Source organism: Coptis chinensis, chromosome 3, assembly GCF_015680905.1.
Source record: "Coptis chinensis isolate HL-2020 chromosome 3, ASM1568090v1, whole genome shotgun sequence".
Classification (NCBI taxonomy): domain Eukaryota; kingdom Viridiplantae; phylum Streptophyta; class Magnoliopsida; order Ranunculales; family Ranunculaceae; genus Coptis; species Coptis chinensis.
This window is the reverse complement of record NC_141458.1, coordinates 91,241,650-91,263,320: the sequence shown is the minus strand read 5'-3', so window position 1 is coordinate 91,263,320 and position 21,671 is coordinate 91,241,650. Positions and strand designations below refer to the sequence as shown.

The window sequence follows — 21,671 nt, the reverse complement described above, 5'->3', positions numbered from 1 at the left end:
ACCAGTCAAATATTTATTTTTTCTTATTCGTACCTTGAAGGTATGGTGCATTTATTTGTGTTTTTTATTCGATTTTAGACTTTTGTACCTTTTCTTTTCTTTTTTTCTTTTTTGTTCTTTTTTTCCTTTTTACTGGTTTGGTATTCTTGATCTTAATGTTGGTTTGATAGTTGCATAAAAATGGGTTCGTCTTTTAGTGCGGTTTTGTTGCTGGGTTGGGTATAGATGGTCCCTTCTCTTCCCCTCTTCCATTATGTTGTGATTTCGCTCTCAAATCACGTTATAAATGGTTTTGTATTCTTTCGACAGTGGTCTCAAAATTTGGTTTAATGCTTTGAGACATAGAGACTATTGTATTGTCGTATTGGATATAGAATTCCAGCGGATGCATCCATGTACTATGTTGTATAGGTTAGTAATTTAGAATCATATGTAGAGATTGTTTTAGTGGAGGGTCATTGCTTTTGTATGCAAGCACCGATGATTCAACACTTCCTCAGAGTATGTAAGTCTTAACAATGCTTGCTCCAACAAATTTCAGTGGTGCTTTTCCTGTGTAGGTTTTATAAATAAGTCAAATTTAAATGAATAAGGTCATGGATGGGGATTGTGAGTGGGGGTTTTTCTTTTTTGGCTACATAAGTGCGAATTCTATTAATGAAGGAAAACGCAGCAAAGTAAAAGGAGAAAGGAAAAGAAAAAATGTAGGTAGCATAAACTATGACAGGTCCTAAATTTTCAACTATCAAATGTACGGTCTCAAATGTATATACGGTTTTCAATTAGTAAGTGGGTTTGATAATTTGTTTGTGAATTTGAGCATCATGATTGTGTTTTGATTGCACTATAAACATGTGTCATCCTTTGTTAAGGAAAACTGGAAACATACTAACCATTTATCAGCAGGTGTGTTGTGCAAAGGTTCTTAAGCTTGGTAGTTCTTGAGAGTTGTTAAGTTACTACTGCTACTTTCTTAGCAACGGAGTTCTTGGTGATGATCATAGACACAATGTAAGTCTCTTTTTCCCGTTTATAGTTCTTTCAGTTTCATCTTGAAATTGGTTGTAGGCGGGGAGCTTTACAATGACAACAATTCCTTATCTCATATACATGGTTTAGCTATTGCGTTATACATATATTTATCAATAGGGTATAGAAGAAAACATCATGACTCATCAGTATTGGCTTCCTTTTATTTTCATAGATTATATTTTGCATGATTGGCTCAAGGGATGCAACGAATGTGTTAAAACACTATTGCTTATACCGTACGTGTTAACACCAATATAACAATGATGTGGTTTTTCAATTCATACAAATTAGTCTGAAGCAAAATATATATTGTACTTTGATGGCATTATGACCAGCTTCACACACTTTGCAATGAGATAAGTACAGATTGATCATTATGCGTTGTCACTCCTCAGAAGCTAAGGTCATGATCTTCTTGATTTGTTGATATTACGTAGAAATTGCACTATTTTATAATGTAGCTTATATCGCTATTGAGATTGAAACTTGGTGCATCATAGTTAAGGCCACGATTATTTTATTGGCTGTAATTATGATATTTATAAAAGATTTTATGATTTCTTATTTAGGTCCAATACCATTATTTGAGTGTCATACATTGCCATCAAATATGAGATTTTTGGCATATATCATATTTGGCTGCATTCAAGAAAAATGTTCAAAACATAATCAACAGCACACACTCTCTGTCAAAGTTATAGGAGCTTGCCTTGATGATACAGATGTAAGAGCAAGACATGCCATAATAGCACATAGAGAATGAGTCGTAACAAACTTGCATTTTTTTCAGGCAGAACCTCAGCTGGATAGGTTCTCAATTCATGAAGAATTTGAGCTGGAGAGCTACCTAATTGATCTCTACAATGAGATCCTACAAGGTTACCATGATACAACACAGTCAAGGCTGCTATTTGAGCCTTCTCCATAGCATATAGCAGGTCTCACTGGCCGATTTGACTTGGTTTTGTAGAAGGAAGAGAGTTGGAGGCAAAGGAACCCCTCATTTCAGCAAACCTTCATGTTGTATGTGGTATGTTAAAGGAATTGCTATTTTCTCTCATGTCTATACCTACATCTATGTGGTAAAGAAAATGTATCTGACTTCATCGTCTCATTTGCTCTCTCTTTGTTAGTTGAACTGTGATAGTGGTATGTCTGAATGTGTTTTGAAATACTTTGATATTGGTATGTCTGAATGTGTTTAGAAATACTTGCAGAAAGTTGATGAGATGGTAGACATTGTTGCAAGTGAACCAGTAGTTGTGGTCCTTGGGTTGGGGCAAATGAAACAATTTAAAACCATCATATTGATGAAAAGACCACCACTTTGTTTATCTTAATTTAATTGTTTTTTTTTTATCAACTCCATTGGCTTCTAGACTGTATGGTGACATTATGCAATACTTTTGATCTAGATCCTCATTGGCATAGATTGCTTTTGTTAAATCTTCTTCTGATAATAGTTAAAGGTTTATCTTTTTTTTTCTTCTCCGATTAGTTAGGAATTTTTATTTTTATTTTCCTGAAATGAGTGTTTCCGCTTTATAGGATCGAAGTTGTAATGGAACTTAAAGATTTCTATCACTATTGCATAGGTTTGTACCTTGGTATTTTTTCTTCTTTTCTTACGATAGTATTCTGCATGTAGGATTAGTTCTTGCTTTCGTGAAAACTATGCTTAATTGTTGACTACGATTGTTGTATGATTTAATCAGTTAAAACCACGTCCATTCTATTTGGACTACTGTTTTAGTCAACGAGAATGTTGCTACATTTTATTTTTGTCATGCAATTCTTATTGATTTTTAAATCCTAAAAGGCCATCTCTGTAGAGATTATTTTCTCCCTAAGCCTTTCAGTCCCATGCAGATGCTCATTTGGAGCTTTGTAGCTATGTTTTTATTGTCTTTCAATTGCATATGAGATCAATGTCGTTTCTGTGATTTTTAAATTTTTGTAAATAAACGATGTATATGCTTGGATCGCATCAAAGCTATATCCGATGCAGCAAAGCAATATCCGGTGCATTTGTTTAAAATCTTCTTTTAAAAACTGTTTCACTTGACCTTCTTTTGGCTTACCAGGAGTCTTAGGAACTGCAGCTTGCAAGGACCAGTTCCAGACCTAAGCAGAATACCCAATCTTGGCTACTTGTAAGTTTGTGTGTTTGGCTGGTAACTTCTTTAGTTTCTTATCGTAGAATGAATCAATGGTAAATCTCACCACTTCCAAGGGTGGAGATAAGCTGCATTTTAGTGATTGATGATGGGAATGTTTACTTTGGTTATGACATTCAATTTCAGAGATCTCAAATTTGGAACCCATTTCAATGGATCAATACCATCAAATAAGCTTTTCGATGAAATCACTACCATGTATGTATTGTTATTCAATTCTGTTTGTTATGCTTAGTGCATGCGTGTTTAACATATTTTATATTGTGGAGAACATGTATATCTATGACTTAAGGGAAGTTTTAATCTCCATCTATTCAAGCCAGTGTTCCTTTCTTTGGCTGTGAAACAACGGAACTGATTATGTTGTACTATATGCAGTGATAATACAACAACCTCTTATTTTTAAATCCTATAAGGCCATCTCTGTGGAGACTATTTTCTCCCTAAGCCTTTCAATCCCATGCGGATGCTCATTTGGAGCTTTGTAGCTTTGTTTTATTGTCTTTCAATCACATATGAGATCAATGTCATTCCTGCGATTTAGAAATCTATGAATGTATCCCTCTGTTTGTATTACCTTTTTTAAAATCCTCAAATTGTTATTTACTTCTTTACTTCATTGTCTATGTACTCACAATCTCACATGCCGCTACAAACATGAAAACATTCATGTCATTGAACTTATTCATATTTGATTTAGGTATTATTTGAATTCTAAATATGTACTTATGACAGCAGGTGCCTACGGCCCAAAGTTCATATTGTAATAATGTGCTTCTATTGAATTAAATATTCGTATGACAACCAGCCTTATGACAGAGCCTGGTTGGTGTAGCTTTGGGTTTGAGGCCATAGCACTACACTCAACATTACGTTTTTAAACCCTCAAGCAAAAGAAAAAAGAAAAAAAGCTTATAACAAGTTTTATTAGTCTGGAATCACGTCGAAGGGAATGACGGATGCAATGGCCTTCTGAAGAAAAACCTACACGTCATTTGCACATTTAGTTGTTCACATTATTTACATGGTAGTCTAATTAGCACATATACTTGCAGGTGGTGAATAAGAACAAACAAACAAAGGGACCAACAAAGATAAGAGAAAATGCACCAATAGGTTATGGAGTGACGTGGGACTGGCGATACATATGCATGCTTTTATAGTGTGAAGCTCCCCAGTCAGGAAAGAGGAAGGTGGAAATCGAGCAATACATCTCTGGGTGTGTACACTACTGTTCCATTTGGGACTGCAGGTTCATCTAATGGACTTAGCACAAGTGCTACTTTATTAGACCACCAAATGTTCCTGCAACTTCATCACATGACAATTGACAAAGGAAGGACTTCATCTATTTATTTTTTGAGCATGCTCTTTGTTTTGTATTCGTTGTTGTAAAATGATTGGAGAAAGCGTGGTCGAACAAATATTTTGCTCTAAAATAGTGATTGTTTTTGTTCTATTTTACCATGTTTGGTTATAAAATTGGCAAAAGCGCATATGCGTAGTGTTTATGCTTTTCTTTCTCTATGGCTCCCTGTTGGCTTACAAATAATCAAGTTTCTTAAAGACTCATTCTATTTGCACCCAAAGGGCGTGCGCATTTGCTATCTATACATAATATATTAGATACATATAACTGTTAAAAAGCTCGAAGTGCTTATCAAAAAGTATCCATGTAATAACTAAACCAGTTTTGTCAATTTGAAATTCTTATCAATGGTTCCCGTCAAATAAAGCACAATAAAATTTTTCTAACGCATGAAAATTCAAACTTTAAATTTTTTTTACATAAATGCCAATGTGGTTACTGAGTTTTTTTATTATTATTATTTTTTTAGGGTGTAGACTGGTGCTAATCCGTGTCTTCACGCACAATATCATATATACTTAAGTTTGTGTACATGAAGGTCTGTTACTCTGTTATACTATTTAGTTGAGGTTTCCACCCGTTTTTTTTCTTTTCTATTTTTCGGTTGTTACATACTCTAATTTGAATGATAATTCATTTGAGTTTTTTAGATAATACAACTAAGGTCAGCCTAGGTTTACTGATGAAGTCCTGTTAATGTTAATAAGTAGTAGAGATGCAAGGTAGTTGGCCATAAACATATTAGGATATGTGTCGACGTCATAACTGAAGAACATCCCAACTCCCTATGTTGTAATTATAGATGTTAAAATGTAACATGAAAAAATTGATTGGGTATTTGGGTGACCGAAAGAATACCCCGAGTCCTACTACAAGCAGACCTTGGTTTATGTTTAGTTATTCTTACCATCTCATATAACATGATTTTACACTAAAATTTTGAGCAGATGGTAAACTTAATTGTTTTTAAATTGTAATGAGGTAGTCGGTCATACCTCATGAAACCTTTCCACCAACAAGGGCATGGAACTAAAATAAGCCTACACTTCTCCTTTTCGTGTGTGCCAAGTAAGACTATTTAATACAGGACTGATGATCCTTTAGAAATTATGTGGGATCTAAAGTACACTGACTTTGTACAGTAACCGCACATAGATATTGGAAGATGCAATATACTGATTTAGGATGTAATAGTGTATTCAAACTATATTCAAGACGTCATACTAATTGTAAGATGTATGCCAATGATAATGTGTTGTTAACACTTTCTTTATACCTTCTGGTTGTTGCATTAAAATGAATTGGATCTTGGAAAATGTTACATAGATATACAAATATACAACTTTTCAATCTTAGATAATGTGCTTACACACATCAATGTGTTATTTATTTATTGTTTTGGAAAAGATATATTACATCAACGTGTTCTCATTTATAGGATATGCAGCAAAATAAGCAAACTATAATGTGAGTTTCCAAGTACGTATCTACTATCCACCTAAAACTATTATATTTGTTGTGTTTCTTCTTTATTCTTCAATATTAACCACGTGCATAGCACGTGCATTTTGCTAGTTTTTATAAAGACTGTAAATTCAGCTCTTTAGGTTAGCATTATGTTTCTGCTCAAGTGATTATAATCCTACAGAGAAAACCATTCTGTTGAGAAATAGTATATCCTTGAACAAGGAGTTTTGGATTCTACGTAATAGCTGTGGTATATTTTATAAAGCAAAATTGGAGAATCATGGGGAAGGATTAAATTTTACTTCAGGATTTGTCTCCTAAGCTGGGGTTTAAAACTTTCCTTCAGGAGTTTTCTTTCCCAAGCAGGGGGGTAAAACTTTACTTGAGGTTTTAGTCTCCTAAGCAGGGGGGGGACTTTACTTCAAGGTTTTTTCTTTCCTAACCAGGGGGGTAATGCGATTTCAATAGTTTTTCTATAATTTGTGGTGGGGATTCCTTTTAATCTCTATTCAATTTGTGGCTGGTGAGCTAAGCAGGGCATACTGATTTTGTTGATTTATATTCTGTTTAACATTTTGGGATGTAATACATCATATATGCAGATATGATGTTCTGTGCTCTGTTAAAAAAATGATTTCACTGTCCAAACAACCTGATTTCTAAGTTTGTCAATTGCGATATTGTTCTTTCCAAGTTATTTTGATTATGTAATACTCTGATAGTATGGTGGGAATCCCAATAGCTACCAGACGCTAGTTCCCGACCTTTTGCTGGCGTTCTACTTAATTGATGCTTTTGTGTAGTATGCTACAATGCTTAACTTGCTGAAGAGTTAAGTTATAGGGTTTAACATCTGTAGTAGATTCTCTGTTTCCAAAAAAATTTGTGTTGGTGTGGAGGTGTTTCATTTTTGTCGAAGAAACAAAAACAGCAATGCCCACGTATATTTTATGTCAGACTTCTTTCATCCGAGGGAAGTTGAAGCAATCGTCAATTTCCCCACTCACCTGGACGATAATCTAACCGAACAGGTGTGAGGACTGCACAAAGGTTGGTCAACACCCAAAATTCAAGCTGATTTTTGTAATTCCCAGTTTTTAGATCATGGGACTCAAAATTGAAAATTTGTAAGCGCTCTTCAATTACAAATTTTGAAATATTTTATGCACGCAATGGGACTAATCATGGATCACTTATCTCTATTAGTAAAATACACCATAATTAACCTGGCCTTTTAAATTAGACCAGCCTTTTTTCTACCACCAAATACCCTTGATCAAATATTAAAACAAATGATTCAATGCCCTTAAAATGGACTATTTCGTCATTTCAGTTTTTGCTTCCGTTTATACCCTTAAGTTTACATAATACCTTTAGGGATTGTTGTGTAAATTCAAGTTGGAAATAAAATGCACGCACCATTTCAATTGTCCGCGAGGTAAACATAGATATACAAGTTGTTGTGTAAATTCAAGTTGGAAATAAAATGCACGCACCATTAATACCACTTTTATTAACATTTATACCGACTTCATTACTAGAAAACCAGTTACATCGTTCTAGCTTCTCTTTTTCTCTCCAATCTCCTCTCATTATTGAAAAATTATAAGGCCATGGACAAGAAAACCATCTGACTATTTCTCTAAATTAGGTATGATTGTTACTTTCAATTTTCTAAATCACGAGAATTTCCTTTTATTCATCAGATTTTGATTTTTTTGAGATTTTTGTTTGGATTAATTCACTGCTAAAAAGATGATGTAGAAGATGAAGGGAAGGGTTTTGAGGGTGTTGGGGATTTGAATAGAGATGGGAAAGAGTTATCAGTGTCCCTGATACAGGTCTTTTTTCTTTCTTCTCCTTTGTATATTTTTTTAATACATTCATTATTTTTAATGCAACGAGTTTGGCTTATAATCACATAGTTTGGCAGGAAAAATATGCATCCTCTTTCAATTTATTCAAGCATGTAAAATTCTTTCTGTGTAAACTGCAGAGGCTGCTGAGGTTGGAGAGCTACTGTCAGAGTATGGACTTGAGCCCCACGAGTATGCACCAGTCGTGAATGCTCTTCGGAAGAACCCCCAAGCATGGCTTGATTTCATGATGAAGTAAGTTTCAGATTTCGATCTCCTCTATGTTGCTTCCATTTTAAATGCTTCTCCATATCTGCTGAAGTTTCATTTGTCGCTTCCTAAATGTGATGATTTGCTTTCATAATCGTTTTAATTTGATGGCTTTGAATTGCGTTTTTTTTTTTAATTTCATTTTGATTAACTCAAACTTGGTAATGTTTAATTTTTTTTGTCTGCCCTTAAGTATATAAAGACTTCATGTGGGCAGAGGGTAAAGTTATGACCAATACGAGTACTCTGACATATGGAAGGTCAAATTCCAGATGATAAGGACCAAAGCTGAAGTAGGCAAACTAATCAGAGTTGTAAGATGCGCCTATGGACTAGGTAGATACCTAACATTGTATATTTGTACTTGCGCATAATACTAAGCCCAATTGGCATCCTAGCTTGACAAAACATACAACAAGATATGAGTGGTCTGGAGGTCTGAATACTATCCAGCTAGGCTTCTGCACAGCCACAACACCATATACCTCGTCACATACACGTGGTGCGGGTAAAGCGACCATGTATGGGCGCTGGATGGACGAGAGCTAACTTGACAGTGATTAGCTCTGGAAATTTCTGCCAACACTTTTCAGCTGACCTTCACAACGTGCCGCCGACATGCCCTCTCTAGATGAGCTTCTGTGAATAGTTGAGCTGCAAGGCCAGCCAAGAAAGCCAATAACCAGGAAGAATAGAATGTAAAGACAGGAACGAGACAAGTTTCCTTATCCAAACTCTCCACTTAACTCCAAACCCTAAAGGACCTAACCTACATTAGAAAATTCCCAGCTAAAACAGTTGTAGCTTTGACAGCAGATTCATCGGCTTCCAAAGTCCAAGTTGTAGCTTTTAGTATTTCTTTTGTTTCTTGCATTTGTAGGATATCTCATTCTTCGTGTAATAGTTTTTCTTTATTAATATAATTCTCATTTTACCGATCAAAAATATAAAAAGTCCAAGGCACTTAGGTTAAAGTAAAAGGCGCCCACAATTTAGAATTGTTAAGGGAGGCTATACTTTTGAAATTATTGTTTTAGTACAAGAAATACAAATCTCAAAGTGAATTGTTTTGTTCAGAAACTGGTTCCCTATGCCACCTGTTGGACTATTTCGAGGTGAACAATGACATTTTTAGGATAAGGGTATGCCTCCTGCTTTTGTTAGTATTAGATCAAAACCTCCCTATCTTAATATTACAAATTATGTAGGCAAATGGAATACAGAATTGGAAAAGGTCTCCTTGTACAATTTCGAAAGATGGTCATCTTTCTAGGTGTGAGATTAAGTTTGAGTTTCTAACTCCAGCAATTGAAAATTTCTTTTGACTTTTTAAGGTATCTATATAATGATTACGATTGCATTGCTATGTGCCAAAAACGTTGAGATCCTAGCCATGTTGTAATAGTTTTCAGATTTTATGGCCATTCCGAGTAGGTTGAATGGGTCCCCTGTCTAATTTCTTTATGGATATTGGCATTACCTATATTAATCCCAATTTATTAGACAGCTGAGGAACACGGCCTTTTATATGCCAAATGCCGAAAGTTTCACGCAAATATAATTTATCTTCTCAATCATTTTTTATTACATTATGAAGAAAAAGATCTATAAATCTTAGCAAATCTTTTGCTTGAATATTTTCTGGGTTCAGGATACAATGGACATTGATAACACTTCAAAACCAGTGTCTGGTTTGCAAGGAGTCCTATGGAAGGATTTCTCTGGAGGAAGCTTTAGTCTCAGGAAGAAGGGGTCTTCGAAAAACAAGATGCTTGGAGATGGCCGGTGTAGCTGGGAAGAAAACAGACAAGTCGGAGCCTGTTCGTAAGAGCAGGCGTGTCCCCAAGCGGCGTGTGTTAGATGAACAATTTGATGATGGTGTTAATGATGAGGAGATTCGCTATCTTGAGAAACTCAGGAGTCTTAAGGTTACTTCTGATTGTGACTTCAATTATGCAGATGGTGAGGATAAGCATCAAAGGAAGGTTTTAAGAGATGGTAAGAAGTCAAGGTCAGAAAGACAATCTGAGAATAAGGATCTTGTGGAAGAAGAACTTATATCAGACGTTTTACAAAAGGATTATATTTATTCATCAGTTGGGGCGAAAAAGGAAATGTCTCTTACAAGACGTCAACGAGCGCTTCAGTCGGGCAAAGATGCATCGACAAGTTTGATTGAATTCCCAAATGGATTGCCTCCTGCTCCACCTACAAGTAACAATTTTTAACCTTTTTTTTGTCGTCCTTTGAATTTTTTTAGATGAACCTGTTGGTTTCCCATTAAGCTTCTCTATTTTTTTTGGTTATTGGGTGAGCAGAGCATAAAGAAAAGCTTACTGAAGTGGAGCAACAGCTGAAAAAGGCAGCGGCTACTCAAAGACGTAGAGTGCAAGTAGCGAAGGCGGCTAAGGAGTCTGAGGTTTGTCTATTATTTATGTATAACATCTTCTATAATTTGTATTTCCCTATATTTCCTTAAGTGTCAACCTCTAGAATTCTAAGTGAACAAATGATTAACTGGGGGTTTTTTCGGCTGAGGCTATTAGGACCTTTTTTTTTTATTGCTGGGTAAAAGAAATATCATTAGAAAGCAAGATGAAACACCCACCCACCCACCCCTTGCTGGGTAAAAGAAATATCGTTAGAAAGCAGGGCCTACAAACACCAGAACATTAAAAGTAAAGCAGCCCAACAGGCTAAGTAGTCCTCCCTCATGTTTCTTTGTATTTCCCTATTGAAACAGCTCGGACGTTGAAGAAGGAGGAGAGACAGTGTTTCCTGCTGCCAAAGGGAACTTCAGTTCTGTTCCTTGGTGGAATGAATTATCTGAATGTGGGAAGAAAGGCCTTTCTGTAAAGCCAAAGATGGGAGATGCTTTACTGTTCTGGAGCATGTGGCCTGATGCTACTCTAGATCCTTCAAGTTTGCATGGTATTTTTTTTTTGTTCCATTGCAAATAAAAGTCTTAAGGTTCAGTGTACAACTGTAATCATGCATTCTCTTAGGACCCTTCTTTGAAATAGAAGCTCATCATCCATCATTATTTGTGTCCTTCACGTAGAATTTTTTTAATAACCGTCTCCTTGCATTTCTGTTATGTGAAGTAGTCTTCAAGCTTTTCGATCATGTTGTGAAATGAGTTTCCTCTCTCCTAATTATCCACTATGTACCTGCATTTGTGTTATGGCTAAATTCCAGGTGGATGCCCTGTGATTAAGGGCAACAAGTGGTCATCTACAAAGTGGATTCGTGTCAACGAGTACAAGGTTTAATGGTCTAAACTCAAGGTACCGGCTTTAAAAAATGTTTATCGCCTAATTAACTAACACAATATGATTGTTGTTTTCTAACAAACATACAAGTATGAATTTCTTCTGACTGCACCCTGTAATTTCTGACAGCCCGCTATCTTTTATGGTGTTTTTGGTAAATTATACGAGTCACGCAAGCAAGACATTGAGTTGCATATACTCTGATGTACCAGGGCATGTGATATATCATATAGTCATTGGCAATATTATTGAAGAAATACATTTTGTAAAGAATAGGTTGTGCAGCAACAGTTTCCATCACTTAAATGCGCCATTACTGTTCTTCCTCTTGATGATAAACTTTTTTCTTTTGCCAGTTTACATTAAACGGTCATATCATGCGGGCTACCATTTTGGTGTGCGAACTACCGTTCGGCCGTTCCTATACCAACTAGAGCTTCACTTGGTTTGCAAAAGTCAGGTTTATATTTGACACTGATGGTCCGGGTTCCTTCACGCCTTCAGTTTTGATAGACTAACTTCTAAATCTCACCAGCAACAGCTTAGACATTGTGATTGGTTCGCAATGTCCTGTGATACCTTTGGTTCTTTTTATCAGTTTATGCATGTATTACGATATCCAGATACTAACATTCTGTAGAAATACCACATTCTGTAAGCGAAAGGCGAAAGCTATCAACAAATATTATATTTAAACCGAGCTTCTTTACAATGACAAGCATTTATTATTTTTATTTCTTTATTACTGGCGTTTAATTCCCAATTTGGGTTCTTTATCAAAGCTTGGTTTCACAAACCTACAACCCTGATGCTTGACCTTTGGATGGATGCACTGGGATATACTGTGTCGTCCAACTAACCATAGGAAAGATTTTCCGACTTGGGTAAGACATGTTCAACTTACCAAGAGCTTACATAGAGCATCATCAATGCATTGCCAAAAAAAATTGTGACACATTAGCTTTTCTGTCCCCAAAAAAGTGCCATTGCTTTTTTTTAAGCACGGATAAAGTGAGATTTGGCAACAAGTGTCTTGGGTTTGAGGTTTACATGTTCTCTGTGTCTTCTATGTCTTCTTCAGCCCTATAACATAAGAGCAGAACATGAAATGTGTTAATTAAGCAAGTATGTCTGAATTCAACTATATTTGTCTCTTCTTTTTGTGGTATTTCTGAATTATTTCCAATGAATTGATCTGCTCTTTAGGTTACATTACTATTGAGGAGCTAGCAACAGTCATTGGATCAAAACCTAGCGCATGAGGAACTCCAACAGATGATTAGCGAAGTTTTAATATGACAAGCTTCAGAATTCTGTTGATGCCAATCATGACTGACAGCAGTGGTCAAAGTGAGCCACACAAGAATGCCAAACCTGATGCACAAGCCACCTTCATAGGGTTCGGTAAGGTTTCATAGTCATTGTCAATCGTCACTACTCTTTCTTCCTCTGAAATCACCCTCATCAATGGAGACCTCTTAGGCGACATATATAGCAATTCCATTACTGGTGACATGTGTCCAATCGATCCAATTGAGAAGAAGTTTAGTAGATTCTGTAGCTAATACCCTAGGACACGTAGATGCGTCCTCCATCATCATACATGCGAGAAGAAAGCAAACATTTGCTTGAGTACTTGACTGTGCAGTTGTCAGCAACTTCACAAGGACATCCACTCCTCCTGCTTCTACTGTTGCCGACCAGAACTTCTCAGTACTGCTGGAGAGGTTTCTTGAAGCTCCAGTCAATAGGTTATCAACCAATTTACCAGCTTTTGGTCCGATTTCTAGCTGCTTCCAGAGTACTGGAACAACTCCTTCAGTTGAGAAGATTTTTGACCCAACATGATCTCGAGCCCCACCTTGAGAAACAGCGTAAATAGCCTTTGCAGCAGCAATTTGTCCTTCTTCGGAGCTGGATATGAGAAGGCCGAGCAATGGCGGAATGCAACCTCCCAGCAATACTTTCACCCGTAGTTCATCGCCCTTGCAGAGAGAGCCCAAAACTGTAGCAGCCTGCATCTTCACTCCAAGTGATCCTGATCTAAGGAGTGAAACAAGTATAGGAACAGCCTGAGAATGAGATCCAACAGCACTAAAAGCATTGTCATGTATATCAATAAGGTTCATCAGTTGCTTCAATGAGCTTTCTTTCTCATGTAGAGTTGAGGAACTCTGACGCAGCTGCTCAATGCACTGGGCAACACTTGCCAATGTCCCATCTGGATCCTCCATACTGCTACTACGGTCTCTGCAAGTAAATCAGAGTTGATAAAATTCAGGAGATGCAGTTAGTCATGAACTGTGCAAATTTAACAGCTTTAAGATGACCCTGAAATGGAAACGATGTAATGTGAATTACATATCCCCAGATACAAACAAAAACAAAGGCAAACAAAACATCGGCGATTTTCCAGGTGATCTAGCATAGATGGATCCTCTTTTGGTTAGTTGCTTATTTGCCTTGGTTTTTCTTTGCTGAGGCCGCCAATGTCAGGAAAACAAGCATGGAATTGGTGTTCCTCTTATTAGCTGGACTAGGAATGAATTCAGGTTGGATACTCTCTTGGCCAAACAAGTGAGGATCATAGTTTTTCGTCTGACCTACCCCCTCAATATCTCTCTGAGTAGCAAATGACACATATTCTCCAACAGCCATGCTACAAGCACCAGCAACAGCAACAACAACTCCTACCAGGATCATATCCCACCGATCCTTGCTTGCAGCTGCGACACCAAGCATAAGTGAAGTAGTAGAAAGCAGTCCATCATTTGAACCAAGTATAACGGCTCTAAGCCACTGACAAAGAGCTGAAAAAAGCTTTCAGGATATTTGATAAAGATCAAAATGGCTTCTTCATATCTGCTAATGAGGTAAAACTTTTCTACTATAATGTATGTATGTTTTAGCTCTGTTTCTGTTAGTTAATCACTTCTACTAGCTACGTAAAAGGTATCAGTCATTCAGTCCCATTGGATGACCATTTAAATTGTAATGTCTGGCTTCTTAAAGGTCATTAAGTCATTAACATTGTTTACACGAATTACGTTTAATTGGAAGAAAGAAATTCCATGTGCTTTTGTACGCTGTGTTGACATCATGCATATTTCGTGTTGATACATACCAATAGGAAAAACATCTGTCAATTCACATTGTTCAAGTCCAGAGTACCTTTTGTTGTACCTGACAACTCAATACAATTGAACTTCTCAAACACAAGAGTTAATGTTTTAATCGACAATAAAAATCATATAGGTAACAATCAGGTTGTACAAAGCATATAAGGAAACCTGGAAAGGTTCAGATCAAAGCAGGGCGGTTTCTATCACACACGGCGATCTCTTTATTAACAAACGGTTAATGGTATTTCTCTATTTAGATTGTAGCTTTGATTATTCATATATTTGTTAAATCCTTATTTTCATATATGTTTTGATCTCAATACTATGAGCCTTTTTATAAAAGTGTTACATAAGATTGCATTGCATCTCAACGCCTTCCATTTACAGGGTCAATAGCTCCTCAACGGCATATGAGTCTTCCAGAATAAATACTACTCCATATATAGTGATCAAGGGGTGGGTTCGATGGTGTGATTTATTTGCAAGGCTGCCAAAGGCATTGTAGGTAAATGAAAGCCATATAATCTTCATATTTTTAAGGCCATTAATCCACCTTGGGTTTTTTTATTTATTTTATATGTACTTTGGTTTATTTTTTTATAATCTTACATATACTCTGAATGTCGAAATGGTTGTTTGATAATCTCTTGAAGAGTATTTCATATCAAAATCAGGCATGTTTTTAAATTTAGCACTATATTTTGAGTCTCTACATTAGATAGTGATGAAATAGCATAACTATATGTGCTTAATGGTATACTAATTGGGAGCAATTGAAGTTGTGGTTTCCCTATTTTCTCAACTCTTTGATCTAAAATGAAGTTGGTCTGCTATTTTTTTTGTTTTTTGGATGATAAGTTGGTGTGGGGTGTTGATAAAGAGATGAAAAGGCTTTCCAAGACACCTTGGACTGTATGTACATCCAATATGCCTTTCTGTGTTATTGGTCTATTGTTTGTGAGCATGCTTTTATAGGTGTGCTCTCACTGATATTGTCAAAATAGGTATTATTGGTGATAATCTCTCTCCTACCTTATTTTGAGTTCACTACGTTTGAGGTTGATGATACGCACTAAAGTAATTTAAATGTGCCTGTTTGAATTTCTAGAGTGGTTATGCATAGTGATGGTGTAGGTGACTTAGTAGAAGGAAATATAAGTAGAAGCCAATATAAAGCTAGCAGAGGTGACTGCGTAAGCAACTCAATAAAAATTGCTCTCAAAGATGGGGCCGATCACGGTATTGTTTTTCAAATTGTCTATAGTGTTACCAGTTATATCTTTAAATTTGTCTTAATCGTGGCCCTTTGGTGTTTGAATGCATGCTTTATTTATGCGTGAACTATATTCGAATTCGAATGTACATTTTTTTTTCCGAAAAAAAAAATATTAAGTAGTGTTGTTTCCTTTCAGTATTGTCCCCGGACTTTGGTTTGGAACTTTCAGACATATACTATTGAAGTGTAAGTAGTTTATGTTTAAATCCATTAGACAACTCCCAGTGGCCACCTCACATGCCCCCAAAACCCAATGAGAACCCCAACTCTTTCCCTCTTCTCTCTCTATAATAACCACTCACTCTTTGTGCTGTCTTCTCTTCCACTTCATATAAGAGGAAAGGAGAAAAGAAAAGAGCAAATACCCTTTTGTAGCCATTAAAAGGTTCTATACATGCATACTGTTATTTAACTTTCTGTAGCCTTATTGCATCCTTTCTTTATCTATATCACTGTAAAAGCTGATATATCCTTTGAACCGGGGCAAAAGTTTGGAATTCAAACTATGTCCTGCAACTTCAGTTAATTTATATACTACTTCAGTGACTTACCAGGTATGACAGCGTTATTTATGTTGTCTATAGCGGTACCAGTTAAATATTTATTTTTTCTTATTCGTACGCCTTGAGTGCTTGAAGGTATGGTGCATTTATTTGTGTTTTTTATTTTATTTTAGACTTTTTTACCTTTTCTTTACTTTTTTTTCTTTTTTGTTCTTTTTTTCCTTTTTACTGGTTTGGTATTCTTGATCTTAACGTTGGTTTGGTAGTTGCATAAAAATGGGTTCGTCTTTTAGTGCGGTTTTGTTGCTGGGTTGGGTATAGATGGTCCCTTCGATCTCTTCCCCTCTTCCATTATGTTGTGATTTCGCTCTCAAATCACGTTATAAATGGTTTTGTATTCTTTTGGCGGTGTTCTCAAAATTTGGTTTAGTGCTTTGAGACATAGAGACTATTGTATTGTCGTATTGGATATAGAATTCCAGTGGATGCATCCATGTACTATGTTGAATAGGTTAGTAATTTAGAATCATATGTACAGATTGTTTTAACATGCTATGCAACTCAGAGTTTGATTGAGAGACAAATCAGTTGGAGGGGAGCTACATGTTTGATGGACTCTTTAGTTCTATTTATCACTTTAACTTGGATTCTACTAAAACAGATCTAATATAATTGGGTTTCCTCTCGAATATGAATTGCAATGGCTTGAAAATCACTGTGTACCCATTTCAAATTAATTGGAATTAACTAACTTGCAATTAAGTGAGTGTCTGTGTGAAATCACCAATTATACCTTTGTGTTCACACTTCTATATATCATATATCATGAAATGGAACTCTTGAACATGCAAATTTGCAGTCCAGTGCAACAAAGTTGTTCCTAGCTCAATTCTGATTTTTGATTCCTTTCTATATATTCAACTTAGAATTAGAATGACTGCTAGGCATATGTATTTTGTGTAATGTTGAACGATATTATCAACTTTTATTTACGTAGAGCAAAATAGTCTAGACTCTAGGGTTTAAGTTTCCACGTATGCTTAAGGCTACGAGTTAGACAACTAGCCATACCAAGTGCTTGATAGGTCTTCATTGAGGGAGTCTAAGCATTGATATCTAAAAACTACATACCCTCAACTCCAAATATTCACAGCACACAAGAATAACATTTAAGCACAATTAATAGCCACGCAAGTGTTACATAATTTTTAATTTCTTTGTACATGCATTCATTTGAATAATTACAGTGACGTCACTTTCTTACATATATTGCACTTGCCACCCGAAATCTTTTTTTCTTCAAGGATTGATGACAGTTTTACAACGACTTCCCGCAGAAGAGGAAGAGAAACCACTGCTTATTGCTTTGGCCGCAGAAGAGGATGAACAAGAGTCTGGTTTCATCAACGCTTTATTCAATTTGATTCATATGTATACCTTTATTTGAGTGACTCTTATTTCGGATATTATTTTCGCTCGGGTTTTCTCTAGAATCTTTTGTCAATAGCCACTTCTGTCGAACAACATGAAGTATGAGAGTGCTTCATCAAAAGTGAGTATCTTAATTATATTGTTTTATATATATCTGATATCAGCAATGTAACATGCATATATGTTGCACTTAATAAGCTTAATGATGGTTTTGGACAGTCTAATTATTATATATATATATATATATAACAACGTTCAATGACAATTGTCTTCGTTAATAGCCTCTTCTTCGGTAAGTTTTACCACCTTGAAAAAAAATTAGACATCGCGTGCAAAGCACGTGCATCTTTGCTAGTCATGTTAAAGTTTTGTGGAGGGCAGAAGGGAGCATGTCGTTCAGATTAAACTTAGAGTTAAAGAAAAGAACGAGGCAAAGTCCCATTAGTTTTTGTATGTGGAAAATGGAGTCTGAATTGTGATATCAATGCGAACTTGATTTATGTGCCAAAGTGTATCCATATAACAAATTAAGCAACCGTATTTATATGGTTATCACCTCCAGACCTCATTCCCAAGATTGGGGACCATTGAGTTGTGGTGTAAGCGCTTTTTGATAATTCGGCTTGGTCATTTTTCTAAGCAGGTTGATCTAGAAAGCACAGTAGCATTAATGCTCGTAGAGCTGGCACTATTTAACATAATGAATTACCAATTCAAAGTTTGTAAAATGTGTTTTTTTTTTTTATGCTAATCATACCTATAATTATATAAAGGTTAAACTTCACACAACCATAGGTCGACAGTTTTCAACCAACATACAACTTGGAAGAGTTGAATATCCTAACTGCTGGTGTGCCCATGCAACTAGCCTATCAGCATCCCCATTAAAAGTTCTACTTATCCATCTAAACTCCCAAGACCTGAACTCAGCCACCGTCAGCATAATAGATTCTCTCACTGTTGCCCATTCCCATCTACATGAGCAGTCTTGTAAGGCTCCAATAACTTCCCTGTTATCCCCTTCAAACACAAAATGTTGCTTGTCTAACTGTTTTGCCAGAGCACTTGCCACTTCAGCTGCTTCCAACTCAGCTGCTGCTGCTTCCACAACCTTGAACCTTCTCACTGTTGCTCCAATAATGCTCCCTTCATTATCAATTGCAATAGCCCCTGCTCCAGCCCAGCCTGTCTGTCTGCAATAGGATGCATAAAATCTAATTACAATGCTATCATTATGTATGACAGGAAAAGTTCTCTCAAAACTCTTATATTCACAAGATAAAATAGGTTTATGGTTGAGAAAGTCTTCGTTGTATGCCAGATAGCACTTGTCTGCTCCCACTCTACTCTCTCTTAACATTCTTTCGCGGTTAGCTTGCCTATTCTCAAACTTGACCTCATTTCTGGTCTTCCATATTTGCTGGAGTAAGAACACAATATGAGTGCCAGCCAATCTCTTTTCATTATCTGCTGTGCAACACCAGGTCATGATTAGGTCCAGTCTTTCTCTGAGAGAGAGATGTTGTTCCTTTTGTATTCTTACTCCCACTTGTGAGCCAAACCACAAAGTCCTCACCCAATCACAGGTGAAGAACAGATGCTCTGCACATTCCATCTCCTTGAGGCAGTAAGGGCAGGAGAAGTCTCCTATCATCCTTCTCTCAGCAAGAATGTTCCCCATAGGTAACATTTGCATATACATTTTCCACAAAAACATCTGTGTATGTGCTGGGATAGGAGCTTTCCAGATATGTTTCAGGGTGAGTGGGTTACAGCTAGAGCTTTGCCCTACCTCATCCTTAGGATTCAGAAGGTGGTATACTGATTTAACAGTGATATTACCATATCTATCTTTATCCCACCTCATTTTGTCCGCAGTGTTCACTTGTGGTATGATTTTGATCTCTAAGATCTTTGCACAGATGAGAGGGTCCAGATGCAGGCTCAGCTTGGCCTCATCCCACCCACTCTTATCTATCTTGAACATCTCAGAAACTTTCATGTTATTCCAACCAGGAGCTTGCACTCCTAACTCCTCAAGAGTTATGGGATGATCATTGCATTTGATCCAAGGATCTATCATGATAGATGTGGAATTCTCATTGCTAATAGCCTATATCAAGCCACCACTGATATCATTGAAAGTTTTATGGATGCCTTTCCAAAAAAAGGAGGCTTTGTCAGGGTTTTTTTTTCCTATCCCCTATCCAATTCTTTCCATATATGCTGAACATAGTCCTTGTCCATAAAGAGTGGATATCAGTGGCAGCTTTCCAAGGAAACTTAGCCAACATGGCTTTGTTCATTTCTCTAGCCTTTCTTAGGCCCAAACCCCCAATTTCCTTGGGCTTACAGATGTGCTCCCACCCCAAGGTGTGGACACATTTTGAAGACTCCTTTTCAGACCACCAGAAGTCTCTACATGCCTTATCAACTTTATTGCAAACAGAGACTGAGAGCAAATAAGTTGACATGGCATATAGAGGGGTGGCTTGAATCATAGCTTGGATAAGAGTGGTTCTTCCAGCCTGTGACAGGACCTTAGCTTTCCAACCTCTAATCTTATTATGAATCTTATCTACCAAGTAGTCAAAGTCCTCAAACTTCTTCCTTGTTAACATGATGGGCAAAGTTTCTCACTTTCCAGAACCTTTTTAACTTGATCTTTTGTCTATAGGAGACATTCCTGCTGAAGAAGATACTGGATTTTTCATAGTTTATTTTTTGGCCAGAGGCTTCACAATATTCATCCAGAATCCTTTTTAGATTCCCACTCTCAACCATATTTGCTTTAATGAATAGGATGAGGTCATCAGCATAAAGCAAATGAGTTAGAGCAGGGGAATACCTTTTTATTTTAATCCCATGCAGCCTCTCTTCTTGCTCAGCTTTGGCCACCATCCTAGAGAGTGCCTCAGAGACAAGAATAAAGAGATAGGGGGATAAAGGGTCCCTTTGCCTGGTGGGGATAAATCTCTCAAGTGGAGACCCATTTAGCATGACCTGAAAGGAGACTGTAGAGACACATTGCTGCACCATATGTCTCCACTTATGATTGAACCCCAACCTCTCCAATATATTATCTAAGAAGGACCACTCCACTCTATCATAGGCTTTGGCCATATCTAACTTTAGGGCCAACCACCCATCATCCTTACTCCTCATATTTTTCATATTGTGGAAGACTTCACAGGCTAGCCCTACATTATCTCCAATGGTTCTGCCTTTGATGAAAGCCCCTTGGAATAGGGAGACAATTATATTCATAAGGCTTTTTAGCCTATTTGCCAGAATCTTGGAGATAATCTTGTAGCCAAAGTTGCACAAGCTAATGGGTCTGAACTTGGAAGCATGATCAGGATTATCAATTTTAGGGATTAAGGTGAGATGAGTTTCATTTAACTCAGGATTGAGAGTCCCTTGGATGAAAAACTCTTGCACAAAAGCATTCACAGCAGGACCTATGATATCCCAACATTTTTGATAAAAGATGCCTTGGAATCCATCAGGTCCAGGTGCCTTATAACTGCCCATCTTCCTTACCACTGCCCAAATGTCCCCATTGTTAGACACAACAGTAAGGATCTCATTTTCTCTATCAGTCACATAAGGCTGGAACAAATTGAGAATGGAATCATTTCTCTCAGGATGGTCTGAGGTGAAGATCCCCTAAAAGTACTGATTTAGGGAAATCCCCACCTCATTCCTCCCTTCTTTCCATTCACCCTCATTATTTCTAATCTTCTCAATGGTGTTCTTTCTTCTTCTATAGATGGTGGAAATATGGAAGAACTTAGTGTTCCTGGCCCCATCCTTTAACCAAGAGTTAGATGATTTCTATTTCTAGAAATCCTCCTCTTTGGTATACCAATTTAGCAGCTCATCTTTGAGCCCTT

General features: G+C 36.8%; 2 protein-coding genes and 1 pseudogene across 15 annotated transcripts; 1 reads left to right on the top strand and 2 right to left on the bottom strand.

Moving 5' to 3' along the window:
* Nucleotides 1-7,510: 7,510 nt before the first annotated feature.
* LOC147511612 (uncharacterized) lies at nucleotides 7,511-17,978 on the top strand. 14 transcript variants are annotated; one of them, XM_086603276.1, is made up of 11 exons: nucleotides 7,514-7,696; nucleotides 7,801-7,886; nucleotides 8,042-8,156; nucleotides 9,823-10,385; nucleotides 10,490-10,590; nucleotides 11,370-11,458; nucleotides 11,573-12,327; nucleotides 12,650-12,847; nucleotides 14,098-14,316; nucleotides 14,953-15,066; nucleotides 17,649-17,978. In XM_086603276.1, exons 3-6 carry the CDS (start codon nucleotides 8,149-8,151, stop codon nucleotides 11,382-11,384), a joined length of 687 nt encoding a protein of 228 aa, XP_086459402.1. In that variant the 5' UTR covers nucleotides 7,514-7,696; nucleotides 7,801-7,886; nucleotides 8,042-8,148; the 3' UTR covers nucleotides 11,385-11,458; nucleotides 11,573-12,327; nucleotides 12,650-12,847; nucleotides 14,098-14,316; nucleotides 14,953-15,066; nucleotides 17,649-17,978. The 14 variants fall into 14 exon arrangements, with proteins under 14 accessions (XP_086459406.1, XP_086459402.1, XP_086459399.1 ...); XM_086603280.1 differs by lacking the exons at nucleotides 14,098-14,316; nucleotides 14,953-15,066; nucleotides 17,649-17,978 and having other exon boundaries at nucleotides 7,511-7,696; nucleotides 9,823-10,169; nucleotides 10,269-10,385; nucleotides 12,650-13,860; XM_086603273.1 differs by lacking the exons at nucleotides 14,098-14,316; nucleotides 14,953-15,066; nucleotides 17,649-17,978 and having other exon boundaries at nucleotides 11,573-11,719; nucleotides 11,800-11,903; nucleotides 12,650-13,860.
* On the bottom strand, nucleotides 12,922-13,677 carry LOC147511613 (protein CELLULOSE SYNTHASE INTERACTIVE 1 pseudogene; annotated as a pseudogene).
* LOC147511611 (uncharacterized) lies at nucleotides 13,898-19,858 on the bottom strand. Its single transcript, XM_086598518.1, has 2 exons — nucleotides 18,595-19,858; nucleotides 13,898-14,253 (listed from the first exon to the last, which is right to left on the bottom strand). The coding sequence occupies exons 1-2, from the start codon at nucleotides 19,856-19,858 to the stop codon at nucleotides 13,898-13,900; spliced, it is 1,620 nt and encodes a 539-aa protein (XP_086454644.1).
* Between the last annotated feature and the right edge of the window lie 1,813 nt (nucleotides 19,859-21,671).

Excerpts from the sequence above, each read along its gene's own strand:
- LOC147511612 (XM_086603276.1), top strand. Across the intron at positions 10,386-10,489 it reads GCCTCCTGCTCCACCTACAA|AGCATAAAGAAAAGCTTACT; the intron begins GTAACAATTTTT and ends TTGGGTGAGCAG.
- LOC147511611 (XM_086598518.1), bottom strand. The coding sequence starts at position 19,858 with ATGATAGATCCTTGGATCAAATGCAATGATCATCCCATAACTCTTGAG. Across the intron at positions 14,254-18,594 it reads ATATTCAACTCTTCCAAGTT|CTCTTTGTCAGTGGCTTAGA; the intron begins GTATGTTGGTTG and ends AGCTTTTTTCAG.